Source organism: Leiobunum rupestre, chromosome 10, assembly GCF_980474605.1.
Source record: "Leiobunum rupestre chromosome 10, qqLeiRupe1.1.hap1, whole genome shotgun sequence".
NCBI lineage: Eukaryota > Metazoa > Arthropoda > Arachnida > Opiliones > Sclerosomatidae > Leiobunum > Leiobunum rupestre.
In genome coordinates this window covers 24,643,669-24,667,988 of record NC_143393.1, presented here as the reverse complement: position 1 = coordinate 24,667,988, position 24,320 = coordinate 24,643,669, and the positions used below count along the sequence as shown (strand labels likewise).

Genomic DNA, 24,320 nt, shown 5'->3' with positions numbered 1-24,320 from the left:
ACCCTATATTTCCAAACCATCACCCCATATTTTCAAACCATCACCCTATATTTTCAAACCAAAACCCTATATTTCCAAACCATCACCCTATATTTCAACTTAATTTTGACCAGGATGGCGTGCCATAGTTTGTTGCAGGTTAAGAAAGGCAAGTACATTTTTCGGAAAAATATTAGCACGAATTTCCGGTAAATCGGTGGCGGGAATTTCGAATTGGGCTGTTTACGGTTCAATTTCTAAATATACCTGCGCGCGTTATATAAATACCGTCTGTTGCGTTATATTTCAAAGTGATAATTAATAAATTAACATAGATAAGATTTAAAAACAGTGGTAATCATTTATTTTAAGTACTATATGTGAGGCCTTGGTGAGGCATACCTAAAAAAACCGTTTGGCGAGTCAGGGTAAGTATAGAACGGGTATTACCGAGATTACCACATTGACGTACATAAGCGTGCGATTTGATGATTGTTTAGGAGCGTAATACTAAAAATACGCTATAATGAAGCTTAAAAATAATAATCTACATGAAATATTCATTGATCACATTTCTAAAATGGATTAATATAACACGCCCAGGAACTTTTAGGAATTCAATTGAAAATAGGCGAAATTCGAAATTCAGGCGACGATTTACCGGAAAGTCGTGCCAAATGTACTAGATATTTTGCCCTTCTTAACCTGCAACTGATTAAAACCCTTAATATTTTCCCAATAATTGGACGTTAAAAATGCATTTATTTCTGTAAAACAAATTTATAGTTTAATAATTAATATTGATATTTAATTAATTAAGTTTACCGCGTTAAAATTTCAAAAACCCAAAGAAAAATGGTAGATATGAATCTATTTAATAGAGCTCAAACCAGGAACCAATATTAGCTTTACACTGTTTGCAACCAAATTTACCCTTAAATATCTTTTAAGTGTAGCTCATTTCGCTATCATTGGTTGATTCACTAAAGCCAATCCGCCTTAAACACTTTCACATTAAAACTAAACTTAATTACTAGTTTTCAGTCAAATACACAAAGGTTATACCAACTTCAATAACTTTATTTTTATACAAATATTGGTCACAGTGAATATAAGAATACCGCGACAAAATAATTACTTTGTGCTAAAACATATACTTAACTTGGTTATCGTGTAAAAATAATTCAACATAACACAATTGTTTCCAGATAAAAAGTAGAACCACCGACATTTGAGCAACAATACAATGAATTTGTTAGTTATAAATTGCTAAATTACTAATTATGTACAATAAAAATAGTTGCGTTTTTTAAAATATGTACGTCGTGCTTGAACCATCACCATTCTTGATTAAATTAAACATAATATACGCAATAACTGGACTTTAAATTAAATTTCAGTAAAAGGTAATCAACTGAAAATTTTCATATAACTGAACTTCAGTTGGCACATTTGTAATTTTCATTTTAAAAAGGTTTTTTTGTACCGATAAATTCTTTTAAGAAAATTTACCTTGTCTTTCGTGAAAAATGAAATATCACCGAGTTTGATAAAACAAATTGATGAACTTACTACAATGCTCTGTCATGTTTACTATTTCAACAACGTTACGACTTTTAACATGGATAACCAATGTATTTACGCATATATCAGCTGAAATTCCCTTAAAAAATATCCCACTGTTTGCAAAAACTATATTTTGAAAGCTATTCTCTTTCCAAAAAGGATTACTTTCAACTCGTAACAGTATTACAGATTATCTTAATATATATATTTATCTTGAATATTTTGTAAACATTATAAAATGGACGGCCATTAAAAAACTATAGCATGAACAAAATATTTGGAATGTTTTGAAAGATACTAACAAATACTAGAATCAAAATCCAATAACAAGGATTAAATTTGTGGTATATATCACCAAAGTATTTGGACCTTATTTTTGATGAAATGATTGAAAAAATATACTTATTCAGTAAGTACCAAGTATCACAAATTATACGATGGCCAAAGCCAAAAAAAAAAAAATTCATTTCGCAGCTACATCTAAAACCCATTTTTAGGGAAAATTTAAAAAATAAAATTGCACGGAATTTCCGAAGAATATTCCTTCGTATATATTTAAAATAGTTGAACGTTAATACTAAAAAAACGATTAGTATTAAACCTGCTTTAAAAAAAAATGAGATTATGCTCTATATGATGGAATGTGTATATAAACGCGATTTATAGGCTATATAAAATGAGATATAAAATTTATCCTACTACAATAACCATTTTTTTTTACTCTGGAGCTGATCGCGCCTGGTTGGCACGTTGTTCCTCACCCATTTTGTTCCCTGAGACGCCATTAATAGACCCAAGAGACAGGAACCCACTGAGGCTCAGTTCCTAACGCATCAATAGCTTCACGCAGTTGTTCGAAAGTTTTATCAAAATTGTTGTTGACTAAAGTAATGTCAAAGTATTTTTCATAAGCTCGTTGCAGACGGCCACTTTCTTCTATAGTCGCTCGGAGATCATCATCCTGTAAATGAAATATTAATGAATTAGTATTTCCTCTTAATAAAAAAATACTTGAAATGTCTATGAATTGCTCAATTACCTCATAAATGGAGGCTAAACTTTCCAAAGTCCTAGCTCGTCTCGATCCATGTCGTCCCATAGCTCGTTCAAACTTAATGAATTACGAAAATTTTATGAAAAATATTTTAATTTCAGAGAATTCAGGTTTACATACAGTTAAGCTTCTCATAGAGGCATATCCATGATGCTTTCCATATTCATGCATTTGACGAAGCTGATCTGTATGGGGAGCAGCGATGAACACAACATATGGCATAAACTCTGAAGTCTTGAGCATTTTTAAGGACTGTAAAGATCACCGTTGTAATTATCAGTACACTATGAACGAATAGGAGCAACAAACACAGCACCCCACGCATCTAGGAGCAACAAACACAGCTCTCCACATATCTAGGAGCAACAAACACAAGGAGAACGCAACCCGTCAAAAGTCGTGCCTTCAAAGAGGAATAATCGGAAATTGTCTTCCCCTTTCCGTAAAACGCTCAGCGTAAAAGTTTGTCCAATGAAATTTGAACACAACACTGCGTTGGCGTGTGTAAAGGTTAGCTGCGTTCTCCTTGTGTTTGTTGCTCCTAGATTAATGCAAAAAAATTTACATCTAGATAAATACCTGAGGATTACAGTCTAATATGCACATCTTCCCCGATCTTATTATAGCTCTAATGGAGTCTAGTTTCGTTCCATAGAGATGTTCACCATGTTCTCCCCATTCTAAGTATTTATTTTCAGCAATATCAGCATCCATGGACTCCCGAGTGACAAAAAAATAACTTTTGCCATCAGTTTCGTCTTCTTTAATCGGACGACTCGTGTCTGAAAGTGAGCAAAACTATTTTTTAATTATTCCAGCATCTAACACTTTAAGCTGACAAAATAAAACTTACGAGGTAAAGGAGCTGAGAAACGTCTAGAATCACTAGCAATCAATTTGGTCTTGAGAGATCGCCGACCAACTCCTTGAGCACCAACAAGAACTAGAGTCTTTCTTTCAAAGGGAGGCATTCTCGCTACTTCCTCATAAAGTAGTAGCTCTGCTTTGTCAAAGTCTGCATTAGCTTTGCTCAAGTACATTGTTTTCCTTTTTTTCTTTGTCACCCTAGTCCCACAAATGCCAGTTTTGGTAGCATAATCAAATTCTGGGCGGACGAAAGCCCGGCGTCGCTCCTCCAGTTCCTGCGATGGTATCAGTCCTGCGGGTCCAAGAACACCAACTCGCCTCGCTTGCCACCAGTTGGGATCTTCTTGATTAAGAATCTGCAGGATGTCTCCTTGATGGAATTTCAATCCAATTTCTTTGCATGGTAGCAACGTATCTTTGGCAGGATCATAATTGTACAGAGCTTTTAAGTAACACTATGGAGAGATGTCAACCATTAGATGCAGGAACTGTGGTAGAGCGTAAAAAGCTTAACAGTCTTACAGGGGCTGGAGGAATTGTATCATGAAATGAAGGCATTATTTTGAAAGTAACACTTCCGTGGGCCTTTTTCAGGTGGGCACTAAGTTGTTCAGGAGTATGAACATCTACTCCATTTACTTCCAAAATGGTATCACCAACGTGAAGTAAGCCTTGTCTATCGATGATACCACCAGCGAGTATCCTCGCAATCAATAAATTGTCATTTTCAACTTTAACGGTTATTCCCTGTAATGATGATTAGCGACAATTATTAAAGAAGTAACAAAGCAATGACACGTAAAAGTTTCAATGAATATTAAAAGTTATCCTTACCAATGGTTCATCCTCATTTTTCCTAATTCCAACCAATCTGATTGTTTCTGATGGAAGGTTATTAGTGGGTGAGCTGCCTGAGGTAGATGAGCCAGTTGGTCCGGAAGGATCACCCAGCGAATTGTTATGGAAGCTGCTTGGTTTCTCCAGAGATTCGTTATGAGGTTCATAGCTTTTTGTGGCAATGATGTCATGAGCGTCAAGCATGGAACCGAAATGTGGATTGCTTAAAATGTCAGCCAACTCTTGTGCCTCTTTCAAACCCACTTTTCGACACGTCGTTCTAACTTCTTTCACCAGTTGTTGGTTTCCTGTAGCGACTGGGTTAACAGATCTATTGCTGACTTCTAAACGGTCTTGAAGCTATTGGACAGAGGGAAAAATGATTAAAATATTTAAGTTAAATGTTAGTTACGGATTAGGCCCTTACTTTGACTAAGGAACTCATGATGGGAGACTGCATCAGACCTTTCAAAAAGATCAAGTCCGTGTCTCTAGCACCCACTCGGCCATTTAAATCATCTATATTCTCCCTCACATGGTGAAACGCAGCTGAAAAATTATTTATAAATTTAAGATAATACAAACATATATTAATTAGTATGTTAATTAAAAATGTGCCAGAAATGTCTTCAAAACTAGACTATACTAAACAATACTAAAAGTCTGGTACAAATTCTTAAATTGATAGTTCCGGATGCACTATGTAATTTCTACTTCTTTAGTTTGATTTCCTAATTCAGAAAATGTATATATAGTTTAAATTTAATTATTCGCTTAAGAATTAAACAGAATTAACATAAAAATTGAGTTTTTATCTACTTCATCAACCTTTACAGGTTGGTTAATGAATTACTGCCCAACTATAAAAAACATCAGGATCATAATGCCAAGGAACACCATGGAAAGATGCAAATAAACTTCCCAAAAATTTAAAAATAATTTTACAACCAATGGGTATTATTATCTTATAACGTCATAAGATGAACTGCAGTGCGACGAGACCAAACTGAGGCAGTTAGACGTTCATATTTAAAAACTGGTTTTAATCATTTTAAGTAATTATTTTTATATAAAACTTTAAAGCAAGTGGCGGCTCTATAAAAAAAGTAAACAAAAAAGTTTACAAACATGCTTCTAAAAGCGCTTCTAGGTGGCGGTAGCTTCCGGGGACTATAAGCAAAGGCGAGTTGTCTGCGTTCAGCGTTCTATTGGATTCCCAAAACCACATGTTTAATCACGGGATTCCGAAAAGCCAATCAAGTTAATCAACGCGAGAAGTTCCCAATTTGCCACACCTTTTAGGCTGGATTTTGATGCTTACCTAACTTGTTTTGATTTATACGCTAACGACATCTAGTGCGAGAGAATGCAACTAGACAGGAGCTGCCACTTTTTTTAAAATGAGCTATTTTAGTACTATATTACATGTGAAATCAGCCTTATTTCAAAACTAGCCGAGTAGCCCGCCATTCGTTATGGAACGCAAAAATTACTTCTTTGTAAATATTGTGTCAGCTAGTTGCTTAGGTTGTTATGGAACGCAAAAATTACTTTATAAATACTGTGTCAGCTAGTTGCTTAGGATGTTATGGAACGCAAAAATTACTTTATAAATACTGTGTCAGCTAGTTGCTTAGGATGTTATGGGACGCCAAAATTACTTCTTCATAAATACTGTGTCAGCTAGTTGCTTACGTTGTTATGGGACGCAAAAATTACTTCTTAAATACTGTGTACATCATTTGAAAACACTCGAATACAAAAAAACAACAATCCGCAAGTTCAGACATCAAATGTAACCATAACAATTTACTTTTCTCTTCGAACCCCTGAAAATTAAAGCATCGGTCAGGTCCACAACGGAAAACCGAGCCCCTGGCCTCTCCGCGAATTGAGAGGCACTCAGGGAGAACGATAATCAACCTCCGGAGTTGAAAGAGCGTAAGCGTGTGTATATGACCCGCGTACCACAAATGTGTCCAATTTGAGAGTTCTAGGGCAAAGGGTACGGACGCCTATAGCAAGACAAACAAACACACTTTTAGAAATAGATATATTAGATGGTACGGCACTCGGCAGGAGAGAACTTTGATTCCGTGGAGAACATTTTCTTTAATAGCCTCACGCGGACCAAAAGCATATACGGCTCATGTATGAGAACAAAGTTCGGGTGGGGGATTCTATTCGCAGGGTGCGCAAAGTTTGGGTGTGCTTGATTGACTGGGCCGAATGCCCATGCGCAAAATAGTGCGATTCGCTTCCTTTGACCTATAAGAACAACGGTGTAAGGTTTGGGTGCGATAGGTGTCAATAGCGAGACAGACAGACAGACAGACAGACAGACAGTCCGACCAACATTCAGAAATATATAGTAGATTGAAGGTGTTGTGTGAACCACCTTGTATAAAAGTTTTAAAACGGCTGATAGTTTACAAGGTTGCCACAAAATTTTCAGATTCAAATAAATTGACTATTCCCTGACTATTTTAAGAGATTTTCCCTCACTTTTTAATGCCAAAATTTTTATTTTATATTTTACTTTAATCAGAAGTTAATCAATTTGTAGCCCGGCCACCTGTTCAAAGGCATTAAAAGTCGCTCGATGACTTGGGCCTAAGGTGGTACCTTGGATATTAGCCTAGCTGATTATTATTATTAAATGGACTTATACAGAGTTGCCACAAAATTTTGAGATTCAAATTCAATGACTATTTCTTGTTTTCCCGGACCATTTTAGGAGATTTTCCCTGACTTTTTAAGGACAAAATTTTTATTTTGTTAATAAAAGCAAGAATGTATTGAAGTTACTAAGAATATTGGACTACAGGATTCTGATTACCATCCTCGCAGCCTTTGGAGCTTAAATTCGTCTGCTTTCCCATTCAAGTTTGCTATATGGTATAACCTTGAATGCCCCTAAATGCAGACGAACTTTCTCCACAAAAGCTGTGAGGATGGTACCAGGGGTTAATGCTATGCTCAAATATTCTTAGTTACTTCAATACATTCTTGATAAAAGTTAATAAATTTGAATGAACTCATATTTCAGTAAAAAGGTGATTGCAATGTTGAAAAAATTAGCAAACTTTCAAGGAAATAAATGATAATCATAGAATTTGTCGTAGATCTAGAGTGAAATTACCTTCAAAAAGTGTCAAGAGGAAATTTAATTCCCTGACTTTTTTACAAATTATTAAATTCCCCGACTTTTCACAAATTATTAAAATTCCCTGACATTTCTCTGACGTATGGCAACCCTGTTATACTTCAGTAAAAAAATTATTACAATGTTGAAAAAATAGTCGAATTTTCAAGGAAATAAGTGATACTCATAGAATTTGTCATACGTCTAGAGTTAAATAAAAAGTGTCAAGCTAAAATTGAATTCCCAGAGTTTTTAGGCCCATTTTAAATTCCCTGACTTTTCCCCGACGTGTGGCAACACTGGTTTAAAATCATTTGTTACGAGAAATTAATGCCGAAGCACTTCGTAGTGATTCAGCGAAAGACAAGACGCAAAAACAGAGAAAAAGACGCGCGTAAAGGGCAGCCCATCAATTTAAAAATTCGCCGAGGGCAAAATTCCCTAGAAAGGGAGACAAAAAAAAACTGGTTCAAAACTTTTTTCTCCCAATTTACAAGGTCAAAACGTTTGAAAAGTAATGACATTTTAGTCTGTGGGTGTAGCGAATATTTTGTTACCGAGAAATATTTAAAATTTATAAATTAGACCCAGAACAGAATACTGGTACAGTGAAATGATAAAAGATCTGGTCACGATGCTGACATTACAGAAATCCGCCATGATTGTAAAACGCCCTGGGCTTATACCCGTGACAGCTCAAAATCATGCGTAAATCAACGTGATTCACCAAAAGTTTGTATTATTTTTAAATACGAGGGGTCAGACACTTGCCATTATTTTGTACGGGATTTCGGGATTTCGTAGAGATTTTGGCGATTTTATGATTACTTTTTGAAGTGATTTTGGGATTTCAATGTTAATTTACCATAGAGAGAGTTAAAAGATTTTGCGATTTTAGACAAAGTGTACGGGATTTTGGTAAATGTCCGACCCCTCATTTAAATATAGGTCAAATATCGAGCATTTTAGGTTTAAAAATTATCGTGAGCATTTTAGCATAAATTATTACCATAGTGAATACGATTTTACAATTGATAATCGAATAAAAAAGCAATTTTAAATTAAAATATTAGTCTTAATGTTTAAAAAAAATCAATTCGAGGGTTCAGACATTCGTACAAACCCCGTACACTTTACAGACAAATTATTTTAGAAATCTTGAAATCCACTTGAAAACTGGGCGAAAATCAGTTCCAAAATGTCGAAATCAGTTTCTGATTACTGAAATCACTTTGAGATTCAAAATCCCCTACGCAAAATTTGCAAATGTCGGACCCCTCGCTTCAGCATTCTCACACTGGTTTATAATTAACTCATTCTTCTAACAGTTAATTAATTTTACACTATGTAGGTGTTCTCATAATAAATTTTCTTTCTACATTCTCAACTTGGGAATGCTGGTTATAAAACGATGTAGAAGTCGAGATACATCATTAGTTAAACTAAAAAAAATATATAAGGGGTGGAAAAAGTAAGTGAAGCGAGTCAGGTGGATGTGATATTCCCATGCCCTTTTAACGAATGCAGAAACTCCGGGAGTGACAAAAACAGGTACATAAATAACCTAGATAGGCCTACAGTGATGATATAATACTACGCGTTAATGTTGGGTGCATCAACTAGAGGGTTCAACGATCCATAATTCCAAACGCGCGGGGTAACGCAAAACCATTAATAAAAATAGTTAACAGATTTGAAATATAAACGAAAGACGTGTTGGTTCATAATTTTAAATATAATTTCACGCTTTAAAAGTACTTTCACGAACGCAGCTGTTTGTAAAAACTTAATAAAAAGAAGTCAACAAGACTTACTGCCTTGTTTTTGTTGATTAAGTCTTTCTATGCTTTTTAATAAATCCTCTTCGTCATCTCTACGACTCCCGCAGATCACCATAGTTACCAACGAAGAAAAACTTCGACACACTCGCGAAATACAAACCTAACTGCTAAACTCAACTTCAGGGGCCGCGAAAAACGTACCAAGCGAGGGAAACCGCAAAACGACGCTAACCTCGATCCCTGGGTGACGCCCCGAAACGCACGATTTCGATTTTTTTTTAAACGAACCGTTTGTCGTCACTATAAAACAGCTTCCGTCAGAAACAATGCGCTTTATGATAATTAACCGGACATGCCGAATGTATTAATTTTCTACGGACACGATTTCTTAAATAAGATAACATTGCCAAAGACTTTTTTAACGGCCCGACAGCGTCGTGGTCAAAATGCACGGCGTCTACAAACGACGTCCACGTCTTTGTGAGAAAATCTCGAAGATGCCAACTTCGCCCAAAAAACACTGAAATAGCCCCGGGGAATATTCTTTTCAAGGGCCAGTCTATTCAACATTCTTTTTGATCGGTTACGTTACCGTTAACGAAAAAGAACTTTTCCCACTAGCATAGGAAGCCCCGTTGCGAACGATTCAACCATCCCATTCTGGGAGGGCTTGTATTTTTTCCCTCCTCATTTTACCGAGAAAAACCGCGCCGTAAATCCACGTTTTACCGCCACCTAGCTTCAAAACCGTGAGATCTTTTACTCAAACTTGTTACGTGGATGCTTTTGAATTGATAAATAAAGGATGTTGTATCGGATATCGTAAAACTAAATAGTAATATTACATTTATGAAGTTATTGAATGACGAACATCCATTTAACTAGAAAATATATAACTTATGCAATTGGTTTATAATAAACTGGTTTTAAAGGGATGGGTTATCAATTATCTTCTCAGCACAAGTAGATGATTTCAAAAAGGAGGGCCCAACATCTCTTTATGTACTTTTGATATAGTTATTTTCTTAAAATTTTCTTGAATTTACATACCTAGGCCAGTTTCTTGGCTTTCCTTGGCGCTTGGCATTTTGCATCAACTTTTAGTTCTGAAAGATTAATAACATTCTAGTTGATTTTGGTAAAAATAGCAGTGATGACATAAAACCTACATGGTCATAGGCCATTCAATAAAGATCAAAATTTTGGAGTAAGCTGACTACGATTCGTTTAAGCTATTAAACTAAATTTAAGAACAGTAAATACAAAGTGTAACAGTTATGTAATTTCAACTATTCAGCCATCCATGAAAAATACAAAGGAAATGAATATTGCAAAACCATTTTTGGGTTTGTTTGCCTCGCCCAGCGGCCATGTAACTAAGCCTTGTAAAACTAAATTGATTGTAACATTTCTTACCGGTGATATTTTTTGCTGAGAACAAGTTAGAACGCTAAAACTAAAACTGTTAAAATAATTAATGTATATTGAATTAAAAAACCATAGTAAAACGAGACAATTTTGAAGCCATAGGCTTCTTTGAAACATAAACAAGTCAACGCCTCAGTCTGGATCTGGAACTCTAAACTCGGAAAAAGCAGAACTTCACGAGCCTCTTTCGCCATCTGTGTTAAAACGCGAAACTATAAATTGACTTTTTCTTATTTTATTCCAAGGCGCTCAATTTGAATGTTGAAAACCGCGTTACCAATTTGGATATATATTTGTAAAGCCATGTGTTCGCGACCGAAACGAGTCTAAGTCATAAATAAACTTATCAAAATATAAGCAAACGATGCTAAAATTATATTAAAATGCAAGTATCATTATTTATTAAGTCAAATTTATGAATAACGACGATGAAAAACTAATAGCGTCTAATTCATCACTCACAACAGGGGGAGGCATAGGGGTAACATAAAATGCAGACTTGCAGTGTGCTCCAAAACCAGTTTTTTTGTTACCCCTATGCCTTCCCCTGTTGTGAGTGAGGGATCCCTTTAAGCCGTCACACATCTAGGCAAACCAAAGGAGGCGTAGCTATAGTGTTGTCGTCTGAAACCCTGCGACGTCACCATTGTAATTTCCCTATTGATAAAAAACGGTAACTGTCATGGCGGCCCCTATTAACTTTACAGCTGTGACGTTACAAGTTTTCAAAATGGTATCAGACGACAACACTCTATAGTTTTCGTTCGCGAGTAACACAATCATTTGCCGGCAGTAGTGGCGTACTCCTGTAATCCCAAGCGTCTGGGAGGCAGAGTTTGTGGATGGCCGTTTGAGGAAGACCACCAATCCCCCAACGGGTGGTCGGAATACTTCCGCCACGGGTGTCCCCACGTATCCCCCCGTTGGCGTGGCCGTTACACATATCTCCCCCTGATTAATCACATGGACAAGAGGACTGAATTGTCCCACACGTCACAATCGACTAAAAAAAAAAGACAATCATTTTATAGCCTACTGATGATTATAGTCATCTGAAAGAGCATTATTAAATAATTCAATGGCAATAACAGAACCATATAATAGTTACAAACCCAATTTTAAAAATTAACCTTAGTTTACTAAACCCGGTTTCGTATGTAAAGGGTATTGGATATAAAATGAAATAACGCAACACTTCAACAGAATTATCATTTTTAATTATTATTCACAGCCATTTTTAATCGATTCAACTTATAACTATTGCATTATTTGGGATCACAGATGGGGAATTTCAATGATTTCTGTGTATTGAGGAGCCAAAATTTGGTTATATTTGCTGTTTTAGGCGTAATTATTACAATAATATCAATAATACTTTTATTTATATTATGGCAAAAAGTTAAAAATAGGTCAACAATTAGCTTTTAACTAAGAAAAACTGGATTTCAAAAGTATACTTTTTTACCCTGATTAAAAACTAAACATACTGAATTACGAAATCTTTTTCCATGTTTTATGTAACTATACAAACACCAAAATATTCTTAAATAAAAAGATAATCAGATGCTAAAGCGGTATAATTTGTGACTAGCGAGCTATAGGGGAAAAGTATATATAAATGATATATGTTTCCATTACTAAGATAGTTACTTTAAAAAAAAACTATACACATAGGAGTATTACATACTTTGGGGGTATAACATGGCAGTACCTTTTAATATTTAATTACCGCTACCTTTAGGAAATATAAATTATATATTAATGAACAGGATAATACGAATAATGTGCAATTTAAGAGAATAAACTCTAGAAAATGTTTAATTTTTTTCTTAATATAAGTCTTCATTTTCCAACGATCAAAGGCACGACTTAACCATACCATTTTGTTATTTTTTACTAATCTTCGAGTAGAAAATTTTACTTAATGAACACATAAACATTCCTGACTAATTAAACGAGTTTCTGATAATGGCAAAATATTAAATGCTAAAAGCGATTACGCGACTCTTGATATAATTACAATTAAACTAGTTAGGGCTTTGCCTTACTAGTTTATTTTAACGAGATGTTATATTTATAGTAACGACTAACCTATAAACAATTTATGTAGAATTTCAGCTCCTATAACAAAGTGTGCATCTACAAAAGCGGCGAATTTGTAGTTTTTTCACGAAAGACTCGAAATGATCGTAATTATTTACAACTATCATACAGCACTAGTCCATTCCTCTCCTTTTTATATTTTTTTTATAATTATATTTTTTCACAAGAATATCTATACTTATTATTATACATAGAAGCACCTAAATATCAGGCCTTTTCCTTAATAGTGTTTAATTAGTGCCAATATGTTTAATTTACAAACTGGGCTTAGTATTTCATTTACTTTACTTAATAAGGTGCTTCTTAAAGAGTTTCATTAAGCTTTCTAAAAGAACAAAAAGACTCGTATATCTCTATTACATGCTTTTTTTCTTTTTGAACAAGTCAGAGTATTTCTTAAAGGATTGATGTGTTTTATGAAGACGAAGAGTTACGTTTACATCTTATAAAATCACGCCCTTTAAATTTCATTTTATTATTTTACTTTCAATATTTCTTGGATAGCAACAGTTTAGCTATGTAAAATTAAACAAATTTTGCACCATACCAAAAATGGTCTATTTAAAAAACGTTAAAAGAATTTTTGGCACTGACTTTTAGAACCAAAAATAAATAGCATCAAGGTTTCTTTATCAACAACAGCTTGTTTTGGTGTTGGGGGGCTAAGACCTTTGGCCGACACCATACGTTTGTTCTCAAAAAAAAAAACAACAGCTTATTATAGCCAAGATTTCTGTACTTGTAAATGTATTTTTGGTTTTTGGGCAATTTCATTATGCAAAAATTAACTACCATTATTTTAAATCTATCTTATCTATAAGTCAGGCCACAAAGAATTAAGTTTATAAACTCTGACATGGATTCAAGAGCGTAGATTTAAGACTAGAGTTCTTTTTAAATATAAAGAAAATGGTTTTTTTGTGTTCCTCGAAGATTGTCCTTAAAAATTGTCTAATTTGAATAAATGCGTATCTATTAAAATGTAGTTTGTGGAATTTAAGTACTTTCTAATAAACATTCCAGTTTGTTACTATAAACTTAACTTTGTTCATAAATACTCATAACGTAACAAATTATATACTCTTATAACTTCCAGAGTATCTGTATTGTTATAAAATCTAATTTAAATTGGAAAATAAATCTATACAATTTAAACAAAAAAATTAAAAGGACTTAATAAACACCTTTTCTTTCAATAATAAACAATGTTTTAAAAAAGTGGTTGACGTTCGAAAATCGTAAATCCAAGAGAAACTACGAAGTGACGTTCTCCATTTCGTTAGAGATATATATTTATCTCATTTCCAAGACATTATTTTAGACAAACAAAAAAAGTACGTATAGTTTTTGCATTATATCTTGCTTGAACTACATGTATAATCTAAGAAAAATAAGCGTTTTGCATTTCGTAGATTTGTTGATATAATTTTGTTTTTGTCATCATTGGTAAAGGAACGTAAATGGGGAATATTTGCTAATTTAAGTCGCTCTGTTATGTTAAGCATTCTCCTATTTATATGTAAACTACCACAATTTCTCTGGAAAAGTCATATTCACAAAACCAGGGTTTGACCGTTTATCCCAATACTGATTCTCGTATAACCACTCTTCTTCAGAACCACCATTGTTCACTTTGCTGCCATCATAAAATAAAAAAAAGAGCTTTATCATCTAAAATAGTTTGTCAACTAATAGTTAATGCGCGCCAAAGTTAGTTGGGCGTCCACTTAATTGCTTGGAAAAATGTTATAAAACCTTAAAATAAGATATCAGGGTGACAAACCCATTAGAAAAAGACGACGTACCTGAACCACAGGGCTTTATATTCAATATCTAGCTCTTCCCTTTTCTTCCTGCGGTCTCGCTGTCCCTGTTCCAACTGTGTTTTCACATGCTCAGCCGCTGATATATTTCCCTCTTCCAACAGCCTATTGGGATAAAATAATTCTTTAGCCCAAAGACCACAACCAACATAATAACGACCGCGACATTTGTTAACCTTTGATCGGGTCTAAAGCGTGTATCAGTGGGAGGAAGTATTTTGGTCATTTCGTGGTCCAATTCATTCAATTCGATGGCGTATTGCGTGAAGCCATAATAGAGTTCGTAGTCTTCAGGCATAGCACCAGGTCTCCAGGCACATTTGGCACTGGGAGCGCTGCCATAATAGAGAGCTTCCGTCCATTTACCAAACAGACGGTGAACTACGTCTCCGTCCCGGTTGTAAATGCCCCCATAAATCTCATGCCGTTTATTAGACCAGTAGCTAGCCTAAAGAATGTAAGCATTTAGGCACTCTTAACTTTAGCTTGAGTTTATGGAATACTATTTTTGGGCCTTACTTTAACAAAAGTTAACTTGGCTGATGTTTCGCCAGATACTTCGTTAATGGTCATTTCTCCATACATTTCTGCGGAGCGCTGAGTAGAAAAGAGATTATGGAGACAAGTTGTTACTTTATTCCACACATAATGCACATTCAATCTATTTGAAATAAAAAGAGAAGAATATTAAGTTTTTGGCACTTGGAAAATTAAAAACGGGAGTGAGCCTACTTTGGAAGTACAACGTGTACGTTGCCAAATGGCACAATCTCCATTGACTTGCCCCAGAATTTTGTTTTAACACGCATGTCTATTATAAAAAAAAGCTTGTTTAGTTATTATATACACTATCTTTAAAAATATTTGACTAAACATGAAAGAACACAAAATGTACCTTGCCAGAAAATAAAATTGCTGGATTCGGCATAACATGCAGAAACAGGTGGGTGATGACTAACCTGTTTTAATTAAAAAAAAACAAACAGTCAGTTACTTTGATTTAGCTCACTATTTAGCCTATCTAGAAAACTCACCTGTTCGGCAATAAAACGAAAGCCTTTATCCTCCCTTATGCATTCGTAGGTTTCTCCAAGCAAGGGGTTGAATGGTTTATGCCCAGCACGGTAGAAACTAGACGAGTAGGGAGACACAGCAAATGCTGCTATGTAGACCATCCTTTCGTAAGGGTCTGTGGTTTCGGAAGCTTTCTCTAACAGCTCACTATATTCCAATTCTTCACATAATCGCTATCAAAATGACCACGTAAAATAAATCGAAAAAAAAATTATCACAAATTTAACAATAAAAACGTACCTGAAGAACATTTAGGGGTTCATTTAGCGTCACAGGCATGCTGACTTTACTCAAATCCTTCCCAATATTTTTACATAGAACACTCCACAGGCTAAAATCTCCCATATCAGGCTTGGGTGCTGGTAGTTTTGAACGCCTGCCGGTATTACAGCTTGTGGTGGGGGTGGCTTCGGTTACTTAACATAAAAAAACACATGTAAATAAAATTTAAATTCTATTTCTAGGAGACACCAATTTAAAAGGTCAGAATTAAGAAAAAGATTTTTAAATATAAAATTTTCCATATCAAGAAATATTAATATTTATCTAAGCCATGTTTCAATATCCATTTCTTAGTTGATCCCAACACCTTGAGGGAATTTAACCTCTAGTATTTTTGGCACACCCTCCCCACAAAGGACTGCAATATTGGTCACTCCCTCCATCGGCTTTTAAAATTTTCAGTGTTGCTAAGTAGTTTGTTGCAGTGTTAATCCCAAAAATTGTTGAGGCCTCCCAAACAGATGGCATTAAGTTTTTTTCTAGTTGAAACTACCCTTCTACATGAAGAATCGTGCCTTTTTTTTAACTATTGTCCACATTTAAGCAAAGATTTGATAAGAAGATTCAATAATTGACAATTGATTACCACTGGGTATTGGAGTATACTCCGTGCCTTCATCTGAAACGTCGCTAAGAAAACTTTCTTCCTCATCTGATAATGATGCCTAATAAAAAACAAACACTTGAAATATGTTTAGTACAAAATAATAATTTAGAGTAAAGGTTAAATACCTCGGAAGAAGTAGTGGCATTGGAAGGTACTTCCGGGGCATCGAAGTACTCCGAAGTTGATAGTACAGACGAGCTTTCGTGCGAAACAGAAGGCTGCAATGGTTGGTGAACCAACTGAAAAACAGTGCCATTTACTGTTGGCCAATCACGATAGGAAAAGCAAAGAAAATGATAATGTCTACAATTTGGCCTAGTTTTCAAAATTGATAAAAAATTAGAAAACAATTTGATGTTTAATAAAATCAATAAATTACATAATATAATAATGACTAGTTATTGTGCCTTAATTTATAGACATTTCCAGACAATGCCATCTACTCCGTGGGCCCCCCTTGTAAGCATTTGTTAGTAAGAGCAGACAAGTAGCGGCTAAGGGAAATTTTCGGTTATTATAGAAGTATATTTACGTTTGGTGTAACTAGCAAAAGGGAAGAAGTGCAAGGGTTAGAAAAACTATCAAAAAATAAAAAGAAGCAAACGAAAGTAACAGAGAAGGGAACAAATTAATTGCGTACAGTATTATCATCAGCCCCATCACCACCTGCCGGGCTATTAAGTAGGGCGGGCATGGCTGATATATTCGATTCTTCGTGGATCCGATTCAGTCTCAAGCGCAGATCAGTGTTTTGTTGGATGGCCTGAAATTGGGAAAGGGATCAACTCTACTCTAAATTCTCGGACAAAAGCGCCCAATTTGTGAGAGTTTGTTTTAATTTTTCTATATTAACAAAATAAATAATTTCTATGGCCAGCATTCTCAGCCACCTTCGCTACTAAAGGGGACATTATACTACTATCTACGAAATGTATCGAACTACTTTTACAAGTCCCAAAAACAGTTGGCAGTGAAAAGACTACCAACCAACATTGCTTACAGAAAAAGCAAATCATAACAAACATTGAAAAGTTTCGAACATTTAGCTCAAAATTTATGAGGAAAAAGTACATTGGAATAGGATTCCTTTACCTGATTTAAAGAGTTGCGAAGATTGGTGATAAGATGACCACTGCTCCCACCACTGGGTAAGCCACCTTCCGATTCCAGCAATTGTTTGAGGCGCTCGCGTTCTGTTTGCAAACTGCGCAGAAGTGAACGTAAGCCAGAGTGAACTAAAATTGAAAGGAAGACCGTTGTCAATTGAATTTCCTCTTTGCCATTTATTTCCAATGCTAATTGCAAGTAATAAAATCAATCTGTATGAAGTAATGCTTCTAGCTGACATATCAATTATGAGTTTTAATCCAGCATTCACTTATGCAATCAGGCCCGGAAGGGAACGGGGGGCTAACCGGCGATCGTGGCCAACTAAAATTGGGGGCCAAAGAGGAAAAATTTGGCATTAATGGGAAATGGGGCCCAAAGGATTGCATAGCCGGTGGGGCCAACTACTAGCCAGTCCGGCCCTGTATGCAATTAATAGGACTTGTCACTATATATTGAAAATACTGATAATTTGCCAAGTCTGATATCAAACATTTAATTTCCAAAAATTAGACATGTCTGTTAGAAGCAGTAGTACAAAGGTCACCCGAAAATCCAACCCAAGACAAACAACGATCTAAAACAAAAATTTGTGGATTACCATCTTTGGAAAGAGTGAGAAACTCTTCCTGACTTCGTTGTAAGAGAGAACCGTGAGAGGAGTCACCCCTCTGGGATGAGGATGTGCTGCCCATTCCGCAAATACCAGTTTGACCTCCGAAGAGCACCGAAGTCGATTCTGGTAGGCCGGAATGGCGGGAACTCGTAGCGCCGACAACGCGCCTAGGGTCTGAAGTTTCATTTGTCAGTAACGAGGGGTGGGAAGAACTCAAGAAACCCATATCCTTCATCGGCATATTGTTAATCTGCAGCCAAAAATGAAAAGGTCAACCTCGTTATGGTAAGAGAGAGGTCATAAACATACCCCTTTGCAGCGACTATCCCCGGAATCACTGACGTTATCGGGTCCACTACTGCTACCACCGCCACCCCACTGGTCCTGGGAAACCACAATCTCTACCCCACCTTTAGTGCTGCCCCCACGGCTGGGAGGTCCGCCGTCTTGGGGCGGTAGAGGTGGTGGCGCTTGAGGAGGCTTAGTATTCTTTTTGTTCTTCTTCAAATGGAAGCGTCGGCGTTCCTTCTTGATGGTGATGGTATCTAAAGCTGGTAACTGACATTAAAAAGAGAGTTAAATTATTGTCCATCATTAAATTTGGTATGACCAAGATTACAATCAGATGCCGAGAATATGGGGCGATAACATTAGCTTCTTTCTGGCTGTGGCGGACTGGCTCAAAATTATTGGTTGCCAGGTCATTAACATTTTAAATATATTGTCTAATGTTTAAGGGGACCCATAACCATGAGGCAAGCTGATACCACTCTAGTATACTAGGTACCGGAGGTTCGTCCACGTTTTAATAAAAAAAACTTAGATATTTGGTGGACACTTTTAGCCTGTTCTGGGATTTCATAGTAGGGTAAGAAGAGTAATATTATGACGTCATTTTACTCCGATTCTGTGGTGGAAAATAGTTTACCTTTTACGCTAACTTTAACTATTCGCTTGTTCTGTTGGAGATAATTACTTTACACTGTGAACTATTCGCCAAGGTCAGAGTATTGGAGCTACACGTTTTATTCCTACTCAAAAGCAGGAGTAACAGGAGTAAACTAATAAAATAGTCTGCTTAACCAGAATCGGCAAAATTGCACTACAGCGGCCTCATGTAATTTCGTTTTTTTTTGGTGGAGAATGTAGCACTTGACGCGTAGATTACGAAACTATTTTTTTTGGGCCGCAAATGATAATTAAATTAATTAACTTAATTTTAAAAATTTTGTAATTTTAGGGAATTACCGTGTTTTTGTATTTTTTTTTGGTGGAGAATGTAGCACTTGACGCGTAGATTACGCAACTATTTTTTTGGGCCCCAAATGATTTTTTTTTAATTAACTTAATTTTAAAAAAGTAGTAATTTTAGGGAATTACCGTGTTTTTGTATTTTTTTGTGGCGGAGAATGTAGCACTAGACGCGTAGATTACGAAACTATTTTTTTGGGCCGCAAATGACAATTTAATTAACTTAATTTTAAAAATTTAGTAATTTTAGGGAGTTACTGTGTTTTTGTATTTTTTTGTGGCCGCAAATGATAATTATTTAATCAACTTAACTTTTAAAAAAGGCGTCATTTTAGGAGTTTAGTAACTCCCCGTATTAGCGCCTGACGGCGCCGCGCACTCACTTCGCTCAAGCTCTGGGGGAGCGCAGCGCCTCCCCAACCCCATACTAAAAAAGCGATGGGCCATCTATAACGCGACCTAGAGGACAGTACCAAGCCTTATTACGCATCAAGTATATACTTTTAATCTCAACCAGAAAAAAAGTGGCCCAAAAATAGCAAACACCTAGAAAATGAACAAAAACTGTAATAGATTTTATAAAAAAAGGGAATATCTAGTGGAATTCATTAGGAAACCGAAACTGTGGTGTCGGCGAACACACGACGGAAATAGGTACAACGAAACACGTGAAAATGCCCATAAATTAGAAATTTAAAATTACATTACAAAATTAAATAATCATTTGCGGCCAAAATAAAAAATACCCTCGGCATCTACGTGACAAGGTCTATCAGGCGCAACCAAAATTAATATAAAATTCAATGAAAATGAGAAATTTTTAAAATTAAAAAAATTAAGTTAAACAATTAAATAATCATTTGCGGCCAAAATAAAAAATACCCTCGTCATCTACGTGACAAGGTCTATCAGGCGCAACCAAAATTAATATAAAATTCGATGAGGCCGCTGTAGTGCACTTCACTCCCAGAATCTATCTGGCAAAATGGCCATAGGCAACCATTTTGGGAAAACGTTTTTATCCCGACTCGAACTACTCGCTACTACAGATAGGATTTTATTGACGTCATAGGGTTACTCTTCTTACCCTGCTCCGAAATCCCAGAGCAGGCGATAAGTATTCAGCTTGAATTGGAGTAGAATGACGTCATAAGGTTACTCTTCTTACCCTGCTCCGAAATGACAGAGCAGGCGATAAGTATTCAGCTTGAATTGAAGTAAAATGACATTTTCCTACGCCACAAATCACGAGGCAAACACCACGTGACTTCCAGAAAATAATAACGTGACCACCATAGGCGTTCTAACGTCATGGCTGGCCGACCAAAACTCGTTACAATGGCAACGAAAATAGGCCACACCCACGTGCAAGCTACGAATAGATGGCGATCGTAAGTGTGAAAGTGCCTCAAGAAAAATCTAAAGCAGCCGAACTTTCGTTACAAAGTAGACCAATATTCTTGGTATCAGAATGCATTCTTGGCACGAACATACTTCTAAATGCGAAGCGGTGTACGCGCTCGATAGCGTCTCCAATTGTTGAAGTAAAGAACTCATTTGAAAGAGCTTCTCCTGCAGCGCGGCTAAATCTGGGGAGAGAACGAATATTTGACAGAGAATAACGATGGTTGGGATGCATCGGCGAATGTAGGCAGCTTACCGCGGTTTCCTTGGTCCAGAGCCGTCGAGTCGAGGATCCACGCGGCGACTCGGTTCTGTTGGTTGTTGATAGGGCTTCGAACTAAACGGGAGGCGTCTCGAGAAGCGGAACTACGCCCCGCCACGTCCGATAACAAATAACCTAAGCAGTTACCTCGCTATTATTACTCGATTTCCCAAATAAATATCCAAAATAAGATGCAATCATAACAGACATAATAACAATATAGTGTTGTCGTCTGATACGATTTTGAAAACTTGTAGCGTTAATAGTGGCCGCCATGACAGTTACCGTTTTTTATGCAAATTACAATGGTGACGTAGTAGGGTTTCAGACGACAACACTATAATTATGACCATAGAGATAGAAAAGAAATAGAGGGAAGATGACCGCGTTAAGGCACATCTGTTTTTGACCGAGAAAATTCATCCCCCCACGCATGTATGAAAGCTGAGATGGGCAGAATTTGCAACGCCATCTATCCTTCCTTTGTTTACATCAAATGACAGTTGATTTTCCAAAAGGCATAATGTATTTCATTTCACCGCACGTCGATGGCGCCACGTAATCTGCCCATCTCATGGCTTCCTACATTGGCGAAAAGGGGGTCGGCATTCGCGGTCAACTTCGCCAGATACAATAGTGCCTCTATTTCTTTTCTATCTCTATGACAGGTTTTTTCGGTTGCTCAACGGTCACGTGACGTCGCAGCAGGGAGTGAAGCTAGCTGCAGATGCCGCAACAGACGATATTTTACCAAATTTACAAGCGTAAAAAGCGTTCAACAAGATCCTACGTCACGTTAGCAACGGTCTCAACGAAAATAATTTTTCAGATATTTCGTTGATAGTTGTTGAACGCAGCCATTATCACCAAACTGCAGTGGCGTAGCTGATGGTCCGCAGGGCCCGCGGTGCGTGGGGGGCCTCGAGCTTCAGGAGAGGCCTCGAGCTTCAGGAGAGGCCTCGAGCTTCAAGAGAGGCCTCGAGCTTCAGGAGAGGCCTCGAGCTTCAGGGGAGGCCTCGAGCTTCAGGGGAGGCCTCGAGCTTCAGGGGAGGCCTCGAGCTTCAGGGGAGGCCTCGAGCTTCAGGGGAGGCCTCGAGCTTCAGGGGAGGCCTCGAGCTTCAGGGGAGGCCTCGAGCTTCAGGGGAGGCCTCGAGCTTCAGGGGAGGCCTCGAGCTTCAGGGGAGGCCTCGAGCTTCAGGGGAGGCCTCGAGCTTCAGGGGAGGCCTCGAGCTTCAGGGGAGGCCTCGAGCTTCAGGGGAGGCCTCGAGCTTCAGGGGAGGCCTCGAGCTTCAGGGGAGGCCTCGAGCTTCAGGGGGGGCCTCGAGCTTCAGGGGGGGGCCTCGAGCTTCAGGGGGGGCCTCGAGCTTCAGGGGGGGCCTCGAGCTTCAGGGGGGGCCTCGAGCTTCAGGGGGGGCCTCGAGCTTCAGGGGGGCCTCGAGCTTCAGGGGAGGCCTCGAGCTTCAGGGGAGGCCTCAAGGCCTCGCTAACCATAAAAAATTAAAAAGGGGGGCCTCATAGAGATTTTTGCGGGGGGGCCTCTGAGTTCTCAGCTACGCCACTGCCAAACTGATCAAGGTTTAGTTTAGTATAGATCCCCCTGGTGGGGTAGCGGAGTGGGTTAGGAATTTCGCCTCGCAGCAAGAGGAGCCGATTTCGGTCCCAGCTTGTGGCACTGGGTGAAAACTCGGAACCACTCCTTCTGCGTTGAGTTTGCAAGTTCTCTCCCCACAGGTTAAAGGGGTTTTCCACCGATTTTGTCGGTTTCCCCATCCCATAAAAACTTGTCGCCTTGGGTGGTTAGCCTAGCTGACTATAATAATTATTATTATTAGTGAGTGTAGGGAGCTGTTGGCTCGCGTGGCATTAAGGGCTTACCACCACCCTCCTACGCATTGTAACCCGGCCACCTGAACTAATGGCCTTAAAAGTCGCTTGATGACTTATGCTTAAGGTGCTGTCTTGGGTATTAGCCTAGCTGGTTATTATTATACGGCCAAAAGCGACATACTACTCAGCAATTATAACACAATAGGAATTGTCATACTTATATTTCTTATATTACTTATGGTGGACTGAATAGAAAGAAGCACTAACCAGTAACAATGTCATCGACGGGGGTGGTGATTTTCGGAGCTTCGCGAGTGCCAAAAGATATTTCGTGCTGTCTGTAGAGGCGGTGGTGGTGAAACTGAGAGACCCATTGCTGGAACTGAGCCGTGTTCTTGACCTTGAGGTGGTAAATGAACTCCTCCGTGTCAATGTCGATTCGTCGACCTTTGCTTTTGGTGGATATAACCGACAATCCCACATCGACCGTACCGTGCAATTTCCCTCGGGCCATCTTTGGAATACATTTAGGAAATTATAGTCACATTTAGAGGGTACTGAAATGAAAGGTTACCTCGGTGGAAGATTTTGCGTAATTCAAAATTCCTTTATCCAGACAGAAATATCTCTACGAAGAAAACGAAGATTTAAAAGCGAATCCAGGCGCAAGAGCGTTTTAAGGGTGTTACCTTATGCCATCCTTTCAGCGGCCATTTCCGCCGTTTCAATAAGTAGCCCTCCAACTTTTCCGGTTTGACCTCGCACCTCTGTCCATCCCTGAGTCCTTCCAAGATCTCCCATTCGCTGCCACGGTGCTGTTTGGACTTGTTGGGGCGGCTAGTGGCGGACTTCTCCGATTCGGCTTTAAGGTCGCCGGCACCGGCCGCCGAAGTGGGCACGACTAGGGGGCCATTGCCCCCCATCAGGGCTACTGTGGTCGCCGGCCCGTTGGTGCGCGACAAGGCCAGACTGAGCGCGGAACGTTTGTGAGCTGGCCGACCCTCCGGACGGTATGATTCCTGAGACAAATTCGTACCCACACTCGCATCCTGAAGAGAGACACGCGAATGAAACTTCAAAATCACAAAAATTACCAAAATGCGCGAACCGCCCGTCAATACCAAACCGAAATAAATCCTTCATTGAACAGCAGACCTTTCGCTTGACATATTGCAAATAGCTTCTGTTAGGCGCGGCAGACGGCGGGTAAATTCAATGGGACATTCGTGTCGTGACGTAGTAAAGGTTTAACACGTTGAAAAATAACCTTTACAAAACTTTCAAACGTATTGATCAAACCCGCGCTT

The 24,320-nt window shown here is 37.8% G+C and overlaps 2 protein-coding genes across 11 annotated transcripts in view; both read right to left on the bottom strand.

Annotated features, from left to right (window-relative positions):
• Window positions 1-1,046: 1,046 nt before the first annotated feature.
• Window positions 1,047-10,813, bottom strand: vari (MAGUK p55 subfamily member vari). 6 transcript variants are annotated; one of them, XM_090159908.1, is made up of 10 exons: window positions 10,646-10,813; window positions 10,280-10,335; window positions 4,731-4,852; window positions 4,301-4,663; window positions 3,989-4,213; window positions 3,453-3,921; window positions 3,179-3,381; window positions 2,720-2,851; window positions 2,585-2,656; window positions 1,048-2,506 (listed from the first exon to the last, which is right to left on the bottom strand). In XM_090159908.1, exons 2-10 carry the CDS (start codon window positions 10,314-10,316, stop codon window positions 2,330-2,332), a joined length of 1,800 nt encoding a protein of 599 aa, XP_090016034.1. In that variant the 5' UTR covers window positions 10,317-10,335; window positions 10,646-10,813; the 3' UTR covers window positions 1,048-2,329. The 6 variants fall into 6 exon arrangements, with proteins under 6 accessions (XP_090016033.1, XP_090016034.1, XP_090016035.1 ...); XM_090159909.1 differs by lacking the exon at window positions 10,646-10,813 and adding an exon at window positions 10,399-10,485; XM_090159907.1 differs by lacking the exons at window positions 10,280-10,335; window positions 10,646-10,813 and adding an exon at window positions 9,263-9,823 and having other exon boundaries at window positions 1,047-2,506.
• Window positions 10,814-12,834: 2,021 nt separating this feature from the next.
• Window positions 12,835-24,320, bottom strand: part of LOC149925149 (oxysterol-binding protein-related protein 3-like) — a 42,490-nt gene continuing 31,004 nt past the window's right edge. For 2 of the 5 annotated variants that reach the window (XM_090159669.1, XM_090159673.1), the window contains 19 exons: window positions 23,703-24,062; window positions 23,588-23,641; window positions 23,281-23,527; window positions 21,181-21,321; window positions 21,015-21,109; window positions 18,579-18,827; window positions 18,255-18,519; window positions 17,639-17,781; window positions 17,187-17,309; window positions 16,672-16,785; window positions 16,526-16,604; window positions 15,898-16,073; window positions 15,618-15,830; window positions 15,479-15,542; window positions 15,316-15,394; window positions 15,103-15,244; window positions 14,760-15,031; window positions 14,566-14,688; window positions 12,835-14,396 (listed from right to left, as the gene is read on the bottom strand). In XM_090159669.1, the coding sequence (XP_090015795.1) occupies window positions 14,285-14,396; window positions 14,566-14,688; window positions 14,760-15,031; window positions 15,103-15,244; window positions 15,316-15,394; window positions 15,479-15,542; window positions 15,618-15,830; window positions 15,898-16,073; window positions 16,526-16,604; window positions 16,672-16,785; window positions 17,187-17,309; window positions 17,639-17,781; window positions 18,255-18,519; window positions 18,579-18,827; window positions 21,015-21,109; window positions 21,181-21,321; window positions 23,281-23,527; window positions 23,588-23,641; window positions 23,703-24,062 (3,051 nt within the window). In that variant the 3' untranslated portion in view covers window positions 12,835-14,284. The remainder of the gene's footprint in view (window positions 14,397-14,565; window positions 14,689-14,759; window positions 15,032-15,102; window positions 15,245-15,315; window positions 15,395-15,478; window positions 15,543-15,617; window positions 15,831-15,897; window positions 16,074-16,525; window positions 16,605-16,671; window positions 16,786-17,186; window positions 17,310-17,638; window positions 17,782-18,254; window positions 18,520-18,578; window positions 18,828-21,014; window positions 21,110-21,180; window positions 21,322-23,280; window positions 23,528-23,587; window positions 23,642-23,702; window positions 24,063-24,320) is intronic. The other 3 variants (XM_090159670.1, XM_090159671.1, XM_090159672.1) reach the window with 3 other exon arrangements.

Excerpts from the sequence above, each read along its gene's own strand:
- vari (XM_090159907.1), bottom strand. The coding sequence starts at position 9,344 with ATGGTGATCTGCGGGAGTCGTAGAGATGACGAAGAGGATTTATTAAAA. Across the intron at positions 2,852-3,178 it reads TATTAGACTGTAATCCTCAG|TCCTTAAAAATGCTCAAGAC; the intron begins GTATTTATCTAG and ends TGATCTTTACAG. Across the intron at positions 2,657-2,719 it reads CCTCTATGAGAAGCTTAACT|TTTGAACGAGCTATGGGACG; the intron begins GTATGTAAACCT and ends TAATTCATTAAG.